We start from the raw sequence: 18239 nt of genomic DNA on the forward strand, positions 1-18239 counted from the left end.
TTCACACTAATAGGAAATGCTCCTGTGCTAATACAAGATAACCAGATTAACCAGATAAATTTCCCCTTGTATTATGAGATCTTTGGCGCAGCAAATTACTAATTTAGAATCATCGGTGGCCAGCTGTTTGTGTGCTTCTCCACTGAGAATACTTGCAGCTTCATCTTCTGTGGTGAGGCAGTCTTCATTTTGCACACTGAGCACTGTCACTCCCCGGGACTGCGTGCTCAGCTCGCTGCTGACCCCTGACTGCACTGGTGACATAACAGTGCTTGCTTTCATAAATAACGACGATGATATGGCGTACAGAGAGGAGGCAGAGTGGCTGGTAGAATGCTGCAAGCACAACATCCTGAGTCTCAGCGTGGACAAGACCAAAGAGATGGTTGTGGGCTTCAGGATGGTTCAGTCTGCACTGCACACACATGGCTCCTCTGTGGAGAGTTAGGAGCACTAGGTTTCTCTGAGTGCACGTAACAGACGATCTCACCTGGTCCCTCAACCAGCTGTCCCCAAATCGTTGAGTGGATGCCTTCATGCTTCTGTACCTCCTTCCTGATGGTAGTAATGAAAACAAGGCATGACCTGCGTGATGGGTGTTCTTAATGATTGACGCCACCCTTTTGAGGCATTGCTCCTTGAAGATGTCCCAGATACTACAGAGGCTAGTACCCATGATGGAGCTGACTAAGTTTACAACTTATTTCGATCTTGTGCAGTACCCCACCCCCATACCAGACAATGAAGCAGCCAGTTAGAACACTCTCCATAGTACATCTGTAGAAATTTTTGATTTTCTTTGGCGGCATACAAAATCTCCTCAAACTTCTAATGAACTATAGCTGCTGTCATGCCTTCATTGTAGCTGTATCGATATGTTGGGTCCAGGATAGATCCTCAGAGATCTTGAAACCCAGGAACTTGAGATTGCTCACTCTTTCCACTTCTGATCCCTTTATGAGGACTGGTGTGTGTTCCCTCATCTTACCCTTTCTGAAGTCCATAATCAGTTGGAGGCACCTACTCTGCAACACCTTTTTATATTTTGAATGTTCTGTGTTAGGCTTCTCCTTAAGGCATATATTGGAACCTGATTTTTCGTGATCCAAAAGTTCTTTGGAAGTCAAGACTGAGGCATCAAACTTGTTGCCTACAATTATTTTATTAAATGTAACAAGAGCAAAGCAGAACACGAAGAAGCAGAGAGAGAACAAAACAAAAGACAGAGTAAAGCGTAGTCATGCTTTATACTCTTACCAGACTAGAGGTAACAGAAATTCCAGTGACAACAATTAGCCTATATAATAGCCAGATTCATGCAGTGTGACACCTGCTACTGAAAACTAAGAAATTTCTAGAAAAGTATAGAACCAACTATACTGAAATTACTGGAAAGTTCACTGAACAATGATATGTATGTGGGTGATTATATAGGAATTCAAGCAAGAGGAGGAATGTTAAACTATAAGGAAGATAACAATACTACACTTCAATCCAACACATGTAAAAACCTGAAGATTGGTAAAGCAATCTTTTGCATTGTGGTTTTAGCTCCACAGCTTTATTCTGTTCATGCTGTCTCTTTGCTCAGGATTTACTGGAATTGATTCAGAGTATGAGAAGCCTGAAAGTTCTGAGTTGGTGCTGAAAACAAACCTCACATCTGTGAATGAATGCATCCAACAGCTGGTGGAGCTCTTGGAAGAGAGGGTAAGTGGAAAAGTCCCTGTGTCATTGGAAGTTATAACTGGGTTCCTGCGACAAAAGTGACACCTTAATATTTCTACAAACAAACCAACCGGAGACTGTTGCCGAGGGTTTCCTAGCCAACAAGCAAGGCCACAGAATTCTCTGTTCCATTGACACTCGTTATCACATGGGAAAGGCGAAACTGTATTTAAAATTTTAAGCTACTTTCAAAAGTTAATGTCCATGAGAATCCGTCTTCTCTGGTCAAAGCCAGTGTGGGATACCATTCTGGCCTACAGTACATGCATAAAGCTTCACTTTACAGCTCAGGTATTGTTTCCCCAGTGCCCCAGCAAAGAAATCTCCATATATTTCCTTTGATTGAAAAGCAAAGAAAGTCACAACGAAAAAATCTGTTTTGTCTTGATTCCTTGTCTGAGAATGGATTATGGATATTTTAGAATTTAGCTAATCTCAAAAATAATTTTTTAAAATCTTCCAGTGTTATTTTTGTTTGCATAATTTGTCTTCTTTTCCACACTGGTTTTTATCAATCTTTGTTTATGTGTAGTTTTTTCATCAGGTTCTATTGTATTTTCTTTTTCTGTAAATTCTTGTAAGAAAATGAATCTCAGGGTTATATATGGTGACATATACAGTAAGTACTTTGATGGTACATTTACTTTCAACCTTGAGCTGTTTTGTAATGGGTATTATGTTTGGCAAGGATGGGGACTGTTTTCTAAAAAGCTACTTCCTTAAATTCCTTCCACGTATCAACATTAAAATCCAAAATACCTTTCATATTCTTTGCACCTTTCATCAAGAAATGAAGGATAAGATGCTTTGCCATTTCGAGATTCAGGAGATATAGAACAATACCCACTCTTCCTCTGGAACTGTTTGCAAATAATTCAACACAACCATCCATTTCTTCATGTCCATTTAAATTAAACTGCACTGTTACCCCAAAGAATGAGCAGCTTCACTTCCTTGTGTGTAAGACGGAACACAGCATCTAAAAATCTCAAGTGAAGACTGGACACACACAATAATTCAATGTGAAATGTAAATAGAATGAGAAGGGGAAAGTTTCTTCCACTTGGACAGCAACTTAACACCTCCTCATGATATGCTGAGGGCCTTACAATTAGAACATAGAACATTATAGCACGTTACAGGCCCTTCGGCCCACAATGTTGTACTGAGCTTTCTACTTATTTTAAGATCAATCTAACCCTTCCCCCATTTCCCTGTTTATTTATTTAATGATATAGTGTGGAATAGGCCCTTCCAGCACTTTACACCACACCGCCTCAGCAACCCCCAACAAACCCGATCCACCCTAACTTATTCACAGGACAATTTACAATAACAATTAACCTACCCGGGGCGTCTTTGAACTGTGGGAGGAAATCAGACGCCCACACTTTCCATGGGGAGGATATACAGAGAGTCCTTACAGACCAGGGCCAGAATTGAACTCTGAACTCCAGAGCACTCTGGCAACGTGCTGACCAATTACGCAACTGTGGTGCCCGTCATCCATGGGTCTATCGAAGAGTTTCTTAAGTGAGTTCCTTCAATGTGATGTGAGCAAAAGTTTCCTAAAGGGCAACAAGAGCTGTACAAACAAGAAGGATGATAAAGATGAAGGGGGGAGGGGGGCAGTAAAAAAAAAAAGAAAAAAAAAAAAGATGAAAAAGTTTCAAGGAGCAGGATTTATTTTGGCTGAAGACTTTAAGTTCCCTGTGGTTGGTGAATGATATATTTGGCAGTATTAAGTTAAAATAAAAGACTTAGAATAATATAAAATATGTGGCATTCTTGGGAACTGGGAAAGGTTTGGGAAGAGTCAGAAAGTTACAGAAAGTAATAAGAGAAAAGAAGCTTGGAAGTGACATTTTACAAATATACTGAGAAGGAAACCATTAAAGGGGATATACCTCTTGGTCCGATGTTTCTAAATACTTTCCTATATAACTAGAGCGAAGGGAGAAGGAATATACAAAATGACAAAACAGGCCCTTAGAGAATGTGGATAGAACAAGACGTCAAGTATGACTAAGCTTCGAATTTTTTGCCTCAATTTGATATAAATTAGACAGTTATAGGGCAAGCATCTGAATTCCTGACTTTGTTCTGGTAGTTGGGATTATACACCCAGGAACAGAAATTTACAACTAACGCCTGCTAACTCGTAGTTGACCCCTTCTATCAGTGTTTGCAAATGTGCGTGCACTCACACACTGACTGTATATGCCAGTGCTTATGACCATTGATATTCTCAGACATATGTAACATCTGCTTTTTCTTTCCATATCTCTGGTCATCCACTCATCCATTTAGAACAATTGAGAAGTGAGCTTGTGAACCTGAGTCATTGTGTCTTGGACCATTATGAAGTGGTGCAATAAACAAATATGTGAGCAGTCTTAACTATCAATAGTCAAAGTTTCCACTTCAGTTCTTGTTCAGGAAACGAAGCCACCCTACATAATTCTAGGGTAATGCGAAGGAGAAGGCTTAGAAGCCCAACATCACATTTGTTCAGATGTACCTTATACAAACATGATGACTTGCTGTGTCCACATGAGAATACAGAACACAAGAATCCATAACGAGTTCTTCCAACACAACCACGCAGCACTTCCAGCTGCTGTTTCAGTTGAGTTACCAGACTGTTTCTTGCTGGAAAAGGTGAACAGTTAGTAGCCAATCTGCCGTTGTGTTTCTGCTTAAGCACCGTCAAGTTCAAGATTCCCATGGGAACATGAAGCCTACCCTCAGAGCAGAGACACGTGCGATTCTCCGACAATGATGGGAACATGAAGCCCAGCGTCAGAGCAGAGGCACGTGCAATTCTCCGACAACGATGGGAACATGAAGCCCAGCTTCAGAGCAGAGACGTGTGCAATTCTCCGACAATGACACTGGGAGACATAGAAGCAGAATTAGACAATTCCGCTCACTGAATCTGCTCCATCATTCTATCGTGGTTGATCTATTTTCCCTCTCAACCCCCTTTCTCCTGCCTCTCCTCATAACCTTTGATACCCTTACTAATCAAGAACCTATCAATCTCCTCTTTAAGTATACTCAATTGCTTCACATCCATCTGTGGCAATGAATTCCATAGATTCACCACCCGTTGGCTAGAGAAATTCCTCCACATATCTGTTCTAAATGGACGTCACTCTATTCTGGAGCTGTTCACTTTGGCCCTAAGCTCACCCACTGTAGGAAACATCCTTCCCTCTTCTCCCTGTCCAGGCCTTTCAATATTCAACAGGTTTCACTGAAACAGCGGCCCCCACCCCACACCAATTCTCCTAAACGCCAGCAAGTACAGGTCTAAAGCTCCATCCATTCCTCATGCATTAACCCTTTCATTCCCAGGATCATTCTCGTGGACCTTCTCTGGAACCCCTCTGATATTGGCACATCCTTTCTTAGATAGAGGGCCCAAAGCTGTTCATCATATTCCAAGTGCAGTCTGACTAATGCCTTATAAAGCCTTAGCATTACATCCTTCATTTTATATTCTAGTTCTCTCGAAATAGATGCTAGCATTGCATTTGCCTTCCTTACTAATGAATCAGCCCGCAAGTTAGACTTTTAGGGAATCCTGCACAAGGACTCCCAAGTCCCTCTGTTCCTTTTCTCCAACATGGGGGAGGTTCGTTGACAGAATAGTGACACATACAGATAGAGCATTTCCATTCATTTCAATTAAGAAGAAGAAATCATAATCATGAATGTACAATCTTTTGAATTAATGGGTTTGGATAAATGTTTTTTTGTTTTTAATTGTTCTGTGTTTTTAAAAATTTTTTGATCGTTTCATTGATTCTTAATAGATTCTGAATGTGCTAGTATTGTACATTCAGAACTAGCCACAGTTTGGTGCATTGGACAGCAAACGAAACCTGATGCATCGTATACAGTAGCTAGCTCTCACGTATTTCGTCCAACTTCTTTGGGGCCCTCATTTGACAGCATTATATCATGTAAATCCCTGTCAACACTTGGGGCTTTGCTGTTTAAGGCTGGGATTGTTTTAGAGAGTAAGTTTACAACAGCAGATTCACATAAACTAAATAGGTATTCGGTAGGGGAGTGAGGTGCGTGAAGGGACAGCAAATTCTGTGGCTCTGATGTGGGTCTTGCAGCTTTCTCTTTAAGAAAGTCCTGGTGCAGCAGATACCACACTAATAATATTGATTGTGGCCTGTGGGATGGTATTTTATTATAAAAGAGTAAGCAGCTTAATGACAATCATTAAGTGGTCTCACTCTCCATGGACACATATACAAAATCCAGCTTGTAAGGCACATTAATGAGAAGCATTCTGACTTTTTGGGAGGTGGGCCAGCAGACTGTGTGACAGATATGTTTATCGTTTCTCTAAAGGGCATTGTTCCTCCTGCCGCAAATGAAGAAGTGAAGGAACTCTTTGTTTTGGAAAACAAGCTGGACTTGGCTCGCCAAGCAGCCCAGGTTCTGCCTGCACTACAGATAACACAGGTAATACTTGTCATCCTGCTCCTAAAATATTTTACTTCACTGAGGCTCAGTGACACATCCCTCCCCACCATACAGTATCTGCCTCAAAAAGGCAACTTCCATCACCAAAGATCCCTACCATCTGGGCCATGCCATCTTCTCACAATTACCATCAGGCAAGAGGTACAGAAGCCTGAAGTCCCTTACCACTAGGTTCAGGAACAGCTACTTCCCTTCAACCATTGGGTTCTTGAACCAACCTGCACAACCCTAATTGCCGCTTTGATACAGTAAGATTGTAACCACTTTGCCTGCAATGGACTTGGGTATTTTTTTGCTCTATTTGTGTTCTTTCTTGTGTAATTGATGTTTACTTTATGCTTTTATGTGAATGTTGTGTATTTGATGCTACATGCCTGTGATGCTGCTGTAGGTCTTTCATTGCCCCCGCGCACAAATGCACTTGTGCATATGACAATAACTTTGACTTTCAAGTTTGCCCATGTTGCTCCAGTTGCACGTAGCGGAGCAACTAGATAAGCTGAGGCACAGAAGAATGATGAATCCAGACTCCCCTCAGCCAGTTGCTTCCCCTCAGGAATGGTTTGCTTCAAACATGTGGCAGTGTGCCGGATTGAAGCATTCTGAGGCTTGAAATCACTACTATTGGTGATTGCTGTCACATGGTCAACGGTAATGGCTGTACAAAGTTTGACTGGTATGTGGTAACACTTTTCTAAGTGTGATTTTGTGTACTACAAGCACATTTCTTCACATCATCGGCCTTCAATTCTGTTTATACCCCTACCATACCTCCCTGAGTTGGTATCTTCCTGACTGACCAAAGACCCACCTGTTAGACAACTAACTACCAACTGCCTGCAATCATCTCCCTACCTAACGGACATCATGATCGGCATCTCCAATGCTCAAGGATTGACTCCCATCACATCTGGTTTGCTGAGCTCAAAATGTCTCCTTACCTGTAATCTTCACCCCAACTCCAAGGTTCTCCCACTGCCTTTCCATCCCCCTGCTCCAACCCCATCATAAGAACATAAGAAATAGGAGCAGGAATAGGCCACCTGACCTGTCGAGCCTGCTGCACCATTCAATAAGATCATGGCTGATCTGGCCGTGGACTCAACTCCACCTGCCTGCCTTTTCACCATAACCCTTAATTCCCCAACAATGCAAAAATCTATCCAACCTGGTCTTAAATATATTTACCGAGGTAGCCTCCATTGCTTCACTGGGCAGAGAATTCCATGGATTCACCACTCTCTGGGAAAAGCAGTTCCTCCTCATCTCCATCCTAAATCTACTCCTACGAATCTTGAGGCAATGTCCCCTGGTTCTAGTCTCACCTAACAGTGGAAACAACTTTCCTGCCTCTATCTTATATATCCCTTTTATAATTCTATATGTTTCTGTAAGATCTCTAATCCTTCTGAATTCCAGCGAGTACAGTCCCAGGGAACTCAATCTCTCCTCACAGTCTATCCCCTCATCTCTGGAATCACCCTGGTGAACCTCCTCTGCACCACCTCCAAAGCCAGTATATCCTTCCTCAAGTAAGGAGGCCAGAACTGCACACAGTACTCCAGGTGCGGCCTCACCAGTACCCTGTATAGTTGCAGCATAACTTCTCTGCTCTTAAATTCAATCCCTCTAGCAATGAAGGCCAACATTCCATTTGCCTTCTTGATAGCCTGCTGCACCTGCAGACCAACCTTTTGTGATTCATACCAAGACCCTCTGCACAGTGGCTTGCTGCAATTTTTTACCATTTAAATAACAATCTGATCTTCCATTTCTCCTTCCAAAGTGCATGATCTCGCATTTATGAACATTGTACTCCATCTGCCAGACCCTTGCCCACTCACTTAACCTATCTAAATCTCTCTGCAAACTCTCCGTATCCTCTGCATAATTTGTGTTTCCACTCAATTTAGTGTCATCAACAAACTTAGATACACTACACTTGGTCCCCTCTTCCAGATCGTTAATGTATATCATGAAAAGTTGCAGGCCCAGCACCGACCCCTGCAGCACACCACTCTCCACTGATTGCCAACCAGAGAAAGACCCATGTATCCCATCTTTCTGCTTTCTATTAGTCAGCCAATCCTCTATCCATGCCAATACATCACCCCCAACTTTGTTATAAAAACTTTTACTATCCATTTTTATATGTTGTGCTAGTTTGTTTTCATAATCTACCTTCCCTTTCTTTATTGCAAGCTTAGTGGTCATTTGTTGCTTTTTAAGGTTTTCCCAATCTTCCAGTTTCCCGCTCCTCTTAGTGACTTTTCATACTTGAGCTTTTAGTTTGATGCCTTCCTGTATTTCCTTAGTTATCCATGGCTGGCTTCCCCACCCTCACTGTCTTTGCTTTTAACTGGAATATACTTTTATTGAGCACTGTAAAAAACCTCTTTGGAAGTGTTTCTCAATCATCACACCATATAGCCTGTGTTCCCAATCTACACTACTCAACTCCTCCATCGTCCCGTTGTAGACTCCCTTGTTTAGTGATAATATACTGGTTTTAGATTGAACTATTGCACCCTCTATTTGTATGAGAAAGTCAATCATACTGTGATCACTCTTTTCAAGCAGATCCCTAACTACAAAATCGCTAATTTTAACTGTCTCATTGCACAGGACCAGATCCAAGATAGCACTTGATTTCCCATTCCCTTCTTATGGCACCTTAAAGACTTCCTTTGACACTCCACAATAGCAAAAAAAGGCTTTCTTATGTATTATAATTTACAACCTAGTGGGTTTAAATGAGATAATGTATAGATGAAAAACATTTGCTCTGGATTTAGGCAGAGTATAGTGTTACAACCATCCTGCTGAGGGCGAAATCTTGAAAAGTGTCTTTGAAGTCTCTGTTTGTAAAAAAAAAATTGGAAGGCAATAACACAGAACACAGAAAAAAAACAGGCCATTTAGATAATGATGTTGTGTCAAATGAAACAAGTTAATAATGCCTAATTACCATAATCCCTTCTGCCTGCATGACTCTGCATTACACCTGACTTAAACCTTGTAGATGATGGCAGATCTTTGAGAAATGTGTTACCACAGTTCAACCAGATTCAAACCTGGACTTGTAGCTATGATATTTATGTAGCTGGTCCAGTTATGTTTCTGATCAGTGGTGGTTCAACAAAAGGTTGATAATGGGGACTCAACAAAGGTAAGGCTATTAAATGTCTTGACAGCTGTCGGTCTGATTCTCTCATTGGAGATAGCCATTACCTTGCACTTGAGCGGCACACAAGGTACCTACCACTTTACCTGGGTTTCGCTGGATGCACTCAGGGCTGTTTCATTATCTGAGGGCGTGTGAATGGAATGGAACATTGACCAGTCATCAGCAAATACCTCAAATCGTTTTATGATGGTTGAGGAAAGTGCATTGAAGAACACTACTCTGGGAAACTCCTGATTTGATCTCCTGGGTCTAGTGCGCAGAGGATTAGAATGTACACAAAACTCTAGTTATGGTCTTGCCAAAGCCCTTAAGTTGCAACAAATCTTCTTATAGTCGGTCTGTAGGAGCCCTATGCTGCTCACTTCTTTCTTACATATTAGCATTTCTTATATTTCCTATAGCTTCTTATAACAAAGAAAGAGATCATTTGACAAGAATTATTCCCAATTTGTTTTCACATTTCTTGCTGAATTATTTCCATTTTCCTCACTCTTTGTGCATATCTGAATTGAATTGGATTGGATTGACTTTATTACTTACATCTTTCATATACATGAGGAGTAAAAATCTTTACATGACGTCTCTGTCTAAATGTGCAATGTGCAATTATAGTAATTTATAATAAATATTATGTACAACAGGATAGTCAATATAGCATATCTGGTATCTCTTTCTGGTCTTTAAATTTTACTTTTTTTCTTAAAGAACATACAAGCTTTATTTTATTTAATATCCTTAACCATAATATTCTTCAAGGACTTATATTTCACAATGTATATTTATTGAAAAATATGAAATAATTTTCTAGATATTTGCTGTATTTATACCTTTTAGTCTAATTTCACAATCTGCTATCAGCATTTCACTCTTATTTAATAGCCTTTATTTCGGTTTAAAGCTCTACTTTTGTACTTTGTTCTTGAATTCAATGTAAAGCTGTAGATAGTTGTGTTGCATCTAATACATGCATTCTACCTGCAATGCTGAATGTCTGCAGCAATGCATGGGGTGTTGATCTAATGGTTTGCACTGGCCTGGGTAATGTTAAACTTCTTCAGTGTTGTTTGGGTCACACTCTTCTAGACTGGTGTTGAGAGTTATTTTACACTCAAATTCAGGATTTTGCTATCATTGAATAGACTTTTGACAGAGTTCTGTCTGCTGAAGGAATCACCACATTAATAAGGAGGAAGCACATTGGATTTACTTAGGGATTTGTTCTCTTGTAGCTGGATCTGCAGTGGGTGCAAGTTTTATCTGAAGGTTGGGGAACCCCCCTCTCAGGCTTCATGAGGGAAAAGGAATACCTGCAAGTTCTGCACTTTGGGATGCTGCTGGATGGTAAGAATCACTGACCACAGATTCCTGAGCATTATCAGTGATGCCAGTAGTCCTTAACATTACAATCGTAGAGACCACTCTTTATAGTCGAGATGTGCATTGCATCACCACTTATAGTTGATCTCATGCCTTTAGATACCAGGTACCAGGATAAGTTCACTCCATTCTGTTGCCAAGAGCAAGTGTGTCATTCTTCCGCTCCATACTGTTTAAAGGTTGCCCTGTCTTCTTTTGCCATTTTCATAGCTGGAATAATGATCAAAAACAAAAGAAGATGAGACATTGGTATGTCATCACTTTTTTTTAGATTTTGCAAGTAGGACGGTGTTATCCCATTACTGCTATTAATGTACTTTTGAAGTATAGTTAGCAACACCATCTAGTAAATGCAGCAAACAATTTCCACTTAGCATGATCCCATACAGAGCAATGAGAAGATGACCAGTTAATCTGACGTAGAGATATTTATGAAGAGTAAGTACTGGCACCTTTCTGTTATTCAAAGTAGCATAATTCAAGAGGAAAACACAACCTATACTCTGCTGCAGTGTAAGCCTGAATTTTTCCTTTGCTGCTCATAAGTGCCTTGATCTTTCTCCAACCTTCTTGCGCAAGGGCCACGCACAACCATGGCTGATGCCAAACAGAATGGAAAGATAGCTAAAAGGGAGTGGAAAAATAGATACTTTAAAGTCAAAAGTATGAAATAAAATCCAAAAAGAACTGTAGAATATATAATTATAACAGCAGCTGAATTGAATTGACTTTATTATTTACATCCTTCACATATATGAGGAGTAAAAATCTTTACGTTACGTCTCTGTCTAAATGTGCAATGTGCAATTTATAGTAAGTTATAATAAATAGTACGTACAACAGGACAGTCAATATAACATACAAATACAATTGTATCAGTGTGAATAATCGGTCTGATGGCCTGGTGGAAGAAGCTGTCCCGGAGCCTGTTGGTCCTGGCTTTTATGCTGTGGTACCATTTCCTGGATGGTAGCAGCTGGAACAATTTGTGGTTGGGGTGACTCAGGTCCCCAATGATCCTTCGGGCCCTTTTTACACACCTGTCTCTGTGAATGTCCTGAATAGTGGGAAGTTCACATCTACCGATGCGCTGGGCTGTCCGCACCACTCTCTGCAGAGTCCTGCGATTGAGGGAAGTACAGCTCCTGTACCAGGCAGTGATGCAGCCAGTCAGGGTGCTCTCAATTGTGCCCCTGTAGAAAGTCCTTAGGCTTTGGGGACCCATACCAAACTTCTTCAACCGTCTGAGGTGAAAGAGGTGTTGTTGTGCTTTTTTCACCACACAGCCGGTGAGATCCTTGGTGACGTGTATGCCAAGGAACTTAAAGCTGTCACTCTCTCAACCCCAGATCCATTGATGTCAATAGGGGTTAGCCTGTCTCCATTCCTCCCATAGTCAACAACCAGCTCCTTTGTTTTTGCGACATTGAGGGAGAGGTTGTTTTCTTGACACCACTGTGTCAGGGTGATGACTTGTTCTCTGTAGAGGTCACATACTAAGTGTCTAATCACTCATTCATTCTTTGGCGAAGGTCTGGGACAAGAGCCAATGACCACACTAGCAAAGTGTCACCTAATGAGGGTGAGGAAGTTATGTGGTCTGGGTAGTAGTAGAAAGCAAGAGAAGCAGCTTCCAATTGGGCTGTGGTTGCAGCTTCTACTCCGAGAGAAAATGGCTTCCAGTTGGCTGGCTGAGTTCAGAGTGTGAAATAAGACAAGGAAGTCTCACAACCCAATTCAGACTACTGTCTTCCCACACAACTTTTGCTGAAAAAAAAGATTTTTTTTTAATATGTGAACTCAGTAATCTTAGCATCAGACAAGTCACAGAACAATTGCCTCTAGATATGGGCACACCCATGTCAAGAAAAACTATGAGAACCATTGAGGGGAAACTACAGTAGTTAATGAGCAAACAGAATTATGGTTAAAAACAAACTGAAGCAGGATGTTGAAAGGACTGTTTTAACACGGATTATTCTATGCAACTGTGAGAACATGCAGACAAAGATGAGCAACTTACGCAATGCTGGAGAAATTCAGCAGGTCAGGCAGCAGCTACAAAAATGAATAACCAATCGATGTTTCGGACCATGACCCTTCATCAGGACTGGAAAGGAAGGGGGAAGACAACAGAATAAAAAGGTGGGGGAGGAGGAGGAGGATAGCTAGAAGGTATAAAGAAAAGATATAGATAGCTAGAAACAAAGATGAGTATATGAAAATAAAACTGTAAAAGGATACAAAGAAAGTAAAAGAAATAGGTTTAGATTACAGCCATTAAACTGAATTGCTGCTACAGTCAAGGATATTAATGGCTGGATGGGTTCCCTCTATACTATAAATTAAGTTTTAAGTTCAAGTTTAATTGCCATTCAACCACACACGAATACAACCAAATGAACTGGCATTACTTCCGGGCCAAGGTGCTAAACACATTACCAACAGTCATACACAGCACAAGGCACATACAGCACATGTAAGATAGCAGTAAAATGCAGTCACACAGCAACAAAAAAAAATTAGTCCAAGTCCCTGAGACCATGAATATTGCAGCAGTCTGCAGTTGAACACAATACAGGTTGTCTTCCAATGCCAGCATGGACACAGCACCACACCACCGCTGGCACCGACTCCGACACCTCTCCTGCACGGCTACGAATGTCCAGCCGGGTCTTGAGATTGTAACAAGTACATTTACGAAGGCCATAATACCTTTTCTTGACTCCATAGAAGCTGCTGTGTCCGAGTGCATCACCATTTTACCGGATTATCAAATGATCCAGCACAGAAACAGGCTTTTCAGCCCATTGAATCTGTGCAGACCATTACAGTTACACTTATCGTACATTAGCCCCATTTTGTTTTCCACACATTCCTATCAGCTCTCCCCAGGCTCTGCCATTCACCTGTATGCCAGGGGCAATTTAAGGTGCTCATTTAACCTATCAACTTGCATCCCTTTGGGGAGGAAAAACTCTTTGGATATGCCAGACCTGCACAGTCAAAGGAAGACATGCAGACTTCACACAGCAAACACCTGAGGTGAGGTTTATTGAACCCAGGTCACTGGAACTGTGAGAGAGCATTTCTACTAGTTGTACCATTGTAGAGCTTCCTTGTCTAAAAATCCCTAAGTACTGATTCTCTTTCAGCCACTCCTTCAAGCTTGAGCTTTTCAAATCCAATTTTAGGATAATTTTAATCATTGATTTCAATTTTCTTGCCTCATCTATGCATCCCATGATGGTTTCATGTGGGTGGTGCGGCTTTGGAAACCAAGATCTATTTAGATTCATATTTCAGTGGGAGTGACAACCTGCACAACCACTGCATTGATTCAAGACTCCATATGACTTCTAAGAGAAAGCACAGAGAAGCCTGTAGATAGATATTAATGTGGTCTGAGAAACCTAGGATGGTACCCAAGAAAGGTTGTCCTCATCTTCACCACATGGGTCATTAGTGATAAGAGTAGATCACCTCCCATCATAGAACTCACTCAGTTTTTATTCACTGTAGCCAGTAGGAACGACAATCCATTATGCCCAGCAAGTCCCTGCTGATATTTACACTACACACAAACTACCTGCACTCTGCCCCATCAAACTTTAACAGTGAAACCACTTATTCCTTTCTCACCCTGTACATTAATCTATTTTCCCTCTAAATACCCAGTGCTATTTAGCTGTAGCTACTGTTCTTAGAATCAAACTTCGCATCCTCTGAGTAGAGAAGTTCATTGGCATTCCCATAATGATAACAAATAGCTCAGTCAAATAAAACTTTGTGCAAATATAAAACACTGGCATATACAATCAGTGGCCACTATACATTCAGAGGTACACATGCATGTTAATACAAATATCTAATCATCCATTCATGTGGCAGCAACTCAATGCATGAAAGCATGTAGACATGATCAAGAGGTTCAGTTGTTGTTCAGACCAAACATTAGAATGGGGAAGAAATGTGACTTTGACTGTGTAATGATTGTTGGCAACAGACAGGGTGGTTTGAGTATCTCAAGAACTGCTGATTACCTGGAATTTTCATGCTCAACAGCCTCTGGAGTTCACAGAGAATGTTGCGGAAAACATAAAGCATCCAGTGAATACAGTATTAGTTCTGTGGGTAAAAATGCCTTGTTAATGAGAGAGGTCAGAGGTCAATAGGCAGACTGGTTCAAGTTGACAGAAAGGTGACAGTAACTTAAATAACCACCTGTTACAACAGTGGTGTGCAGAGGAGCATCTCTGAACACACAACACATTGAACATTGAAGAGGACAGGCTATAGCAGCAGATGACCATGAATATTCATTCAGTGGCTACTTTATTAGGTACAGAAGGTACTTAATACCCATTTATCCAACAGCAATACAAACAGTATGTATGGAAGGAATTTTTGAACTGGAGCATAGAAGGGGCAGTTTACAGATTGAGGGTTTTTTTAAAAAAAGCAGATGATTAAAAATGTAATTGAGAAAAAACATTGCCTTGGATGATAGAGAAGAAAGTTGGGAAGGTCAGGAACATACACTGGGAGCTCTAATGGCAGATAGTCCATCTAGACTCTTACAGAGAGCTGTCAGATCCAACCTAGAACATTAGATTAGATTAGATTCGATTTTATTGTCATTGTGCCGAGTACAGATACAAAGCCAATGAAATGCATTTAGCATCTGACCAGAAATGCAAAGAATACTGTTATTTATAAAATAACTGCGAATAAAAAAAGTGTTACAGCACACAAATATAAGAGTACTGAGACAGTACAATACGGATGCAATACTGCTTAGCGCTATGATGAGAGATTCAGCAGTGTCACAGCCTCAGGGAAGAAGCTCTTCCTGTGCCTGCTGGTGCTGGAGCGGAGGCTCCTGTAGCGCCTACCAGATGGGAGGAGAGTAAAAAGTCCATGGTTAGGGTGAGATGCATCCCTGATAATGCTTTTGGAATATAACATAATTATCCCTGATAATGATGATGGAATATAACATTATTTTGCAAGATAGTATAGGCATTTACCTCTATGACTGCTGATAATTCCCTTTGTAAAAGCAACTCCAGAATTTCCAAACAAAAGCTGGTTTAAAAGCTGGTAGTAACTAGGCTGCCCACATAAAGAAACCAGTTCATGGTAGAAAGCTGTTGGATTTGTACAACGTCTTTCATAGAATATCCCTAGGTGCTTCACCAACAATATACAACTTTTAAGTGTCCCACACAAAACTGGTTGAAAATCCACATCTTGTGCCGGAGTTACAACTGGTGTAGAAATCTTGTCTTGACAGCCTCAGTTCCTGGAGATCAAAATGTGTTATGTTGTAAATAATTAATGTTTCTTAATTAGAGTGTCTTTAAATGCATTCAGTATTTTAGAATGTTTTGAATATTCTTTTATATTAATGGTTTTAATAGTCTTCGAATGGTTTTGAATGCTTTGATCATTCAAACCGAAGGGCAAAGCTTAGCCAGCTTACAGTGATTTTAATTATTTGAGGATGAAGCTGATTCTTCGCCACCCCACAGTGAATAGTTGTGGTGTGGAAAGCTGTGGACCTCATTAAACAGGAACAAGTTGGCTCTGAATCACAAATTCCAGGTGGGATAACCAGATGAGGTTAATGTGTATTTTTGCAATAGACAGAGGAAAGTCTGAGCAATTCTCCACTTACTGCAAATTCTAGACAATTACACTTCAGTCGGGCAATGCTCAAAAGGAATAAAACCCTTCTGTTTCTATAATCTTTATTTTTCTACTTCAAAAAAACCTGAAACCCCTTTTGAAACACTGCTGAAATCCATCTAGTCACTGTTCTGCACATCATGCCAGATGGATCCAGGATAAGGTTTCAAACTCTGGTGGAGGTGGGTTGCAGTGGGTGACTCTCATACCCACAGCTTAGGATGATTGGGACGGACAGGTTTCTCCACTAGTGCCTGACAACAGCAGTCCCATACCACTCCAGGGAGTCTTATGTTAGCTGTCCAGTCTGCAAGTGTCGAGCTTCAGAAACTCCAGTTTGTGGGTGTCAGTTACTGGAAGAGACTTTTCTGGTAGTGTTAGAGATCTTATGTTGCTTTCCAAACTGAGTGTCAATAGCCTTACCTACTGTAGTATCATAACCAAAAGTCATTTCTCAAACATGACCATAATGAATGAACTGTCTTTCTGCTGTTTATAGGATTTTTGCAATGTGCTAATTTGGCTGGCCAGTTCAGTTACATTTTAAAAGTTGTATATTGTTGGTGAAGCACCTAGGGATATTCTATGAAAGACGTTGTACAAATCCAACAGCTTTCTACCATGAACTGGTTTCTTTATGTGGGCAGCCCAGTTACTGCCAGCTTTTAAACCAGAATTAAACTTTTGTTTCTTTTACTTTTCAAGGAACAGTGAAGGCATCACCATAAATTATTTATTCAAGAAGAAACATATTTATTTTCTTTTCCAAAAGTAAGCAAGAGACTGCACATTTTGATTTGTTCAATTGGAATATGGCCAGCAGTGACAGGGCTGGAAAGGCTGTGAGAGTTAATTTGCAGTTGAGGACTATCCAAGAACCAGAGGCTAAAGAAGGTTGGCGACGTAGTATTGGATTGGCATCATAAATAAGTCACTTTTGGGAAACTTGACTCCCTTCCTTGAAGGACAAAATTGAATGTGATAGTGCATTCAATGATAATCTAATAACTGTCCCAGTTAGTCAGATTTTGAAGCATTTTGAACTCAGTTCTTTTATAATTGCTCATTAAGAATTAGAATATGAAATCCCTATATTGCAACTCCAGGGTCTGCCCAGCTTCACCGTTCCAGCAGAAATCCAACATTATGCAAATTCTCCCATAAAGATTTCTCAGGATAGGATAATTAGTTATTGAAATGCAAATATCTTCATAAGTTATGGAACGGGTATAGCAGCTAGTTAATTCAAAAGACATCCAGTCCTCAAAACAAAATTATTCACATAAACTTCCCCACTGTAATCAAATGCACACCACTGTCATAGAACACAGGCTAGCAGTTTACAGTGGGAGGCCACTTTAGAAATTAACTTTGGAAACTGACAAGGCAATCTCTTCTATTAACACTTGTAAAATACTCTATTAAACAATGAAATGTCCATTAAGATTTTCAGGCCATTGAACTAGCGATTGGATGTGGGACATTCTGATTCAGGACAGTTGTTATGACACAGGAGAACTTGCTTACCGCCCATTATGACGCTGGTGTTTAGGGCAGCAATGAAGCTCCTCCATCTCTGACTGTCCTTGGCCATCTTCTCCATTGTGCTCCAGGTGTAGTTCAGGGTCCTCATTTCTGCCTCAGTGGCACAGTGCCAGGTCGTCTTTGTTCTCCCGCATTTCCTCCGCCCTTCAGGAAATAGCAATGAAGACAAAGGGGAAAGTGATAAGAAAATGTTCTTGTTAAT

General features: G+C 40.7%; 1 protein-coding gene across 1 annotated transcript in view; it reads left to right on the forward strand.

Annotated features, from left to right (window-relative positions):
• Positions 1 to 18239, forward strand: part of papss2b (3'-phosphoadenosine 5'-phosphosulfate synthase 2b) — an 87577-nt gene that overhangs the window by 49648 nt on the left and 19690 nt on the right. Inside the window, exons 5-7 of the mRNA XM_063071620.1 lie at positions 1592 to 1710; positions 6103 to 6216; positions 10654 to 10765. Coding sequence (XP_062927690.1) covers positions 1592 to 1710; positions 6103 to 6216; positions 10654 to 10765 — 345 coding nt within the window. The remainder of the gene's footprint in view (positions 1 to 1591; positions 1711 to 6102; positions 6217 to 10653; positions 10766 to 18239) is intronic.

This window comes from Mobula hypostoma, chromosome 19 (genome assembly GCF_963921235.1).
Source record: "Mobula hypostoma chromosome 19, sMobHyp1.1, whole genome shotgun sequence".
NCBI classification, from domain to species: domain Eukaryota; kingdom Metazoa; phylum Chordata; class Chondrichthyes; order Myliobatiformes; family Myliobatidae; genus Mobula; species Mobula hypostoma.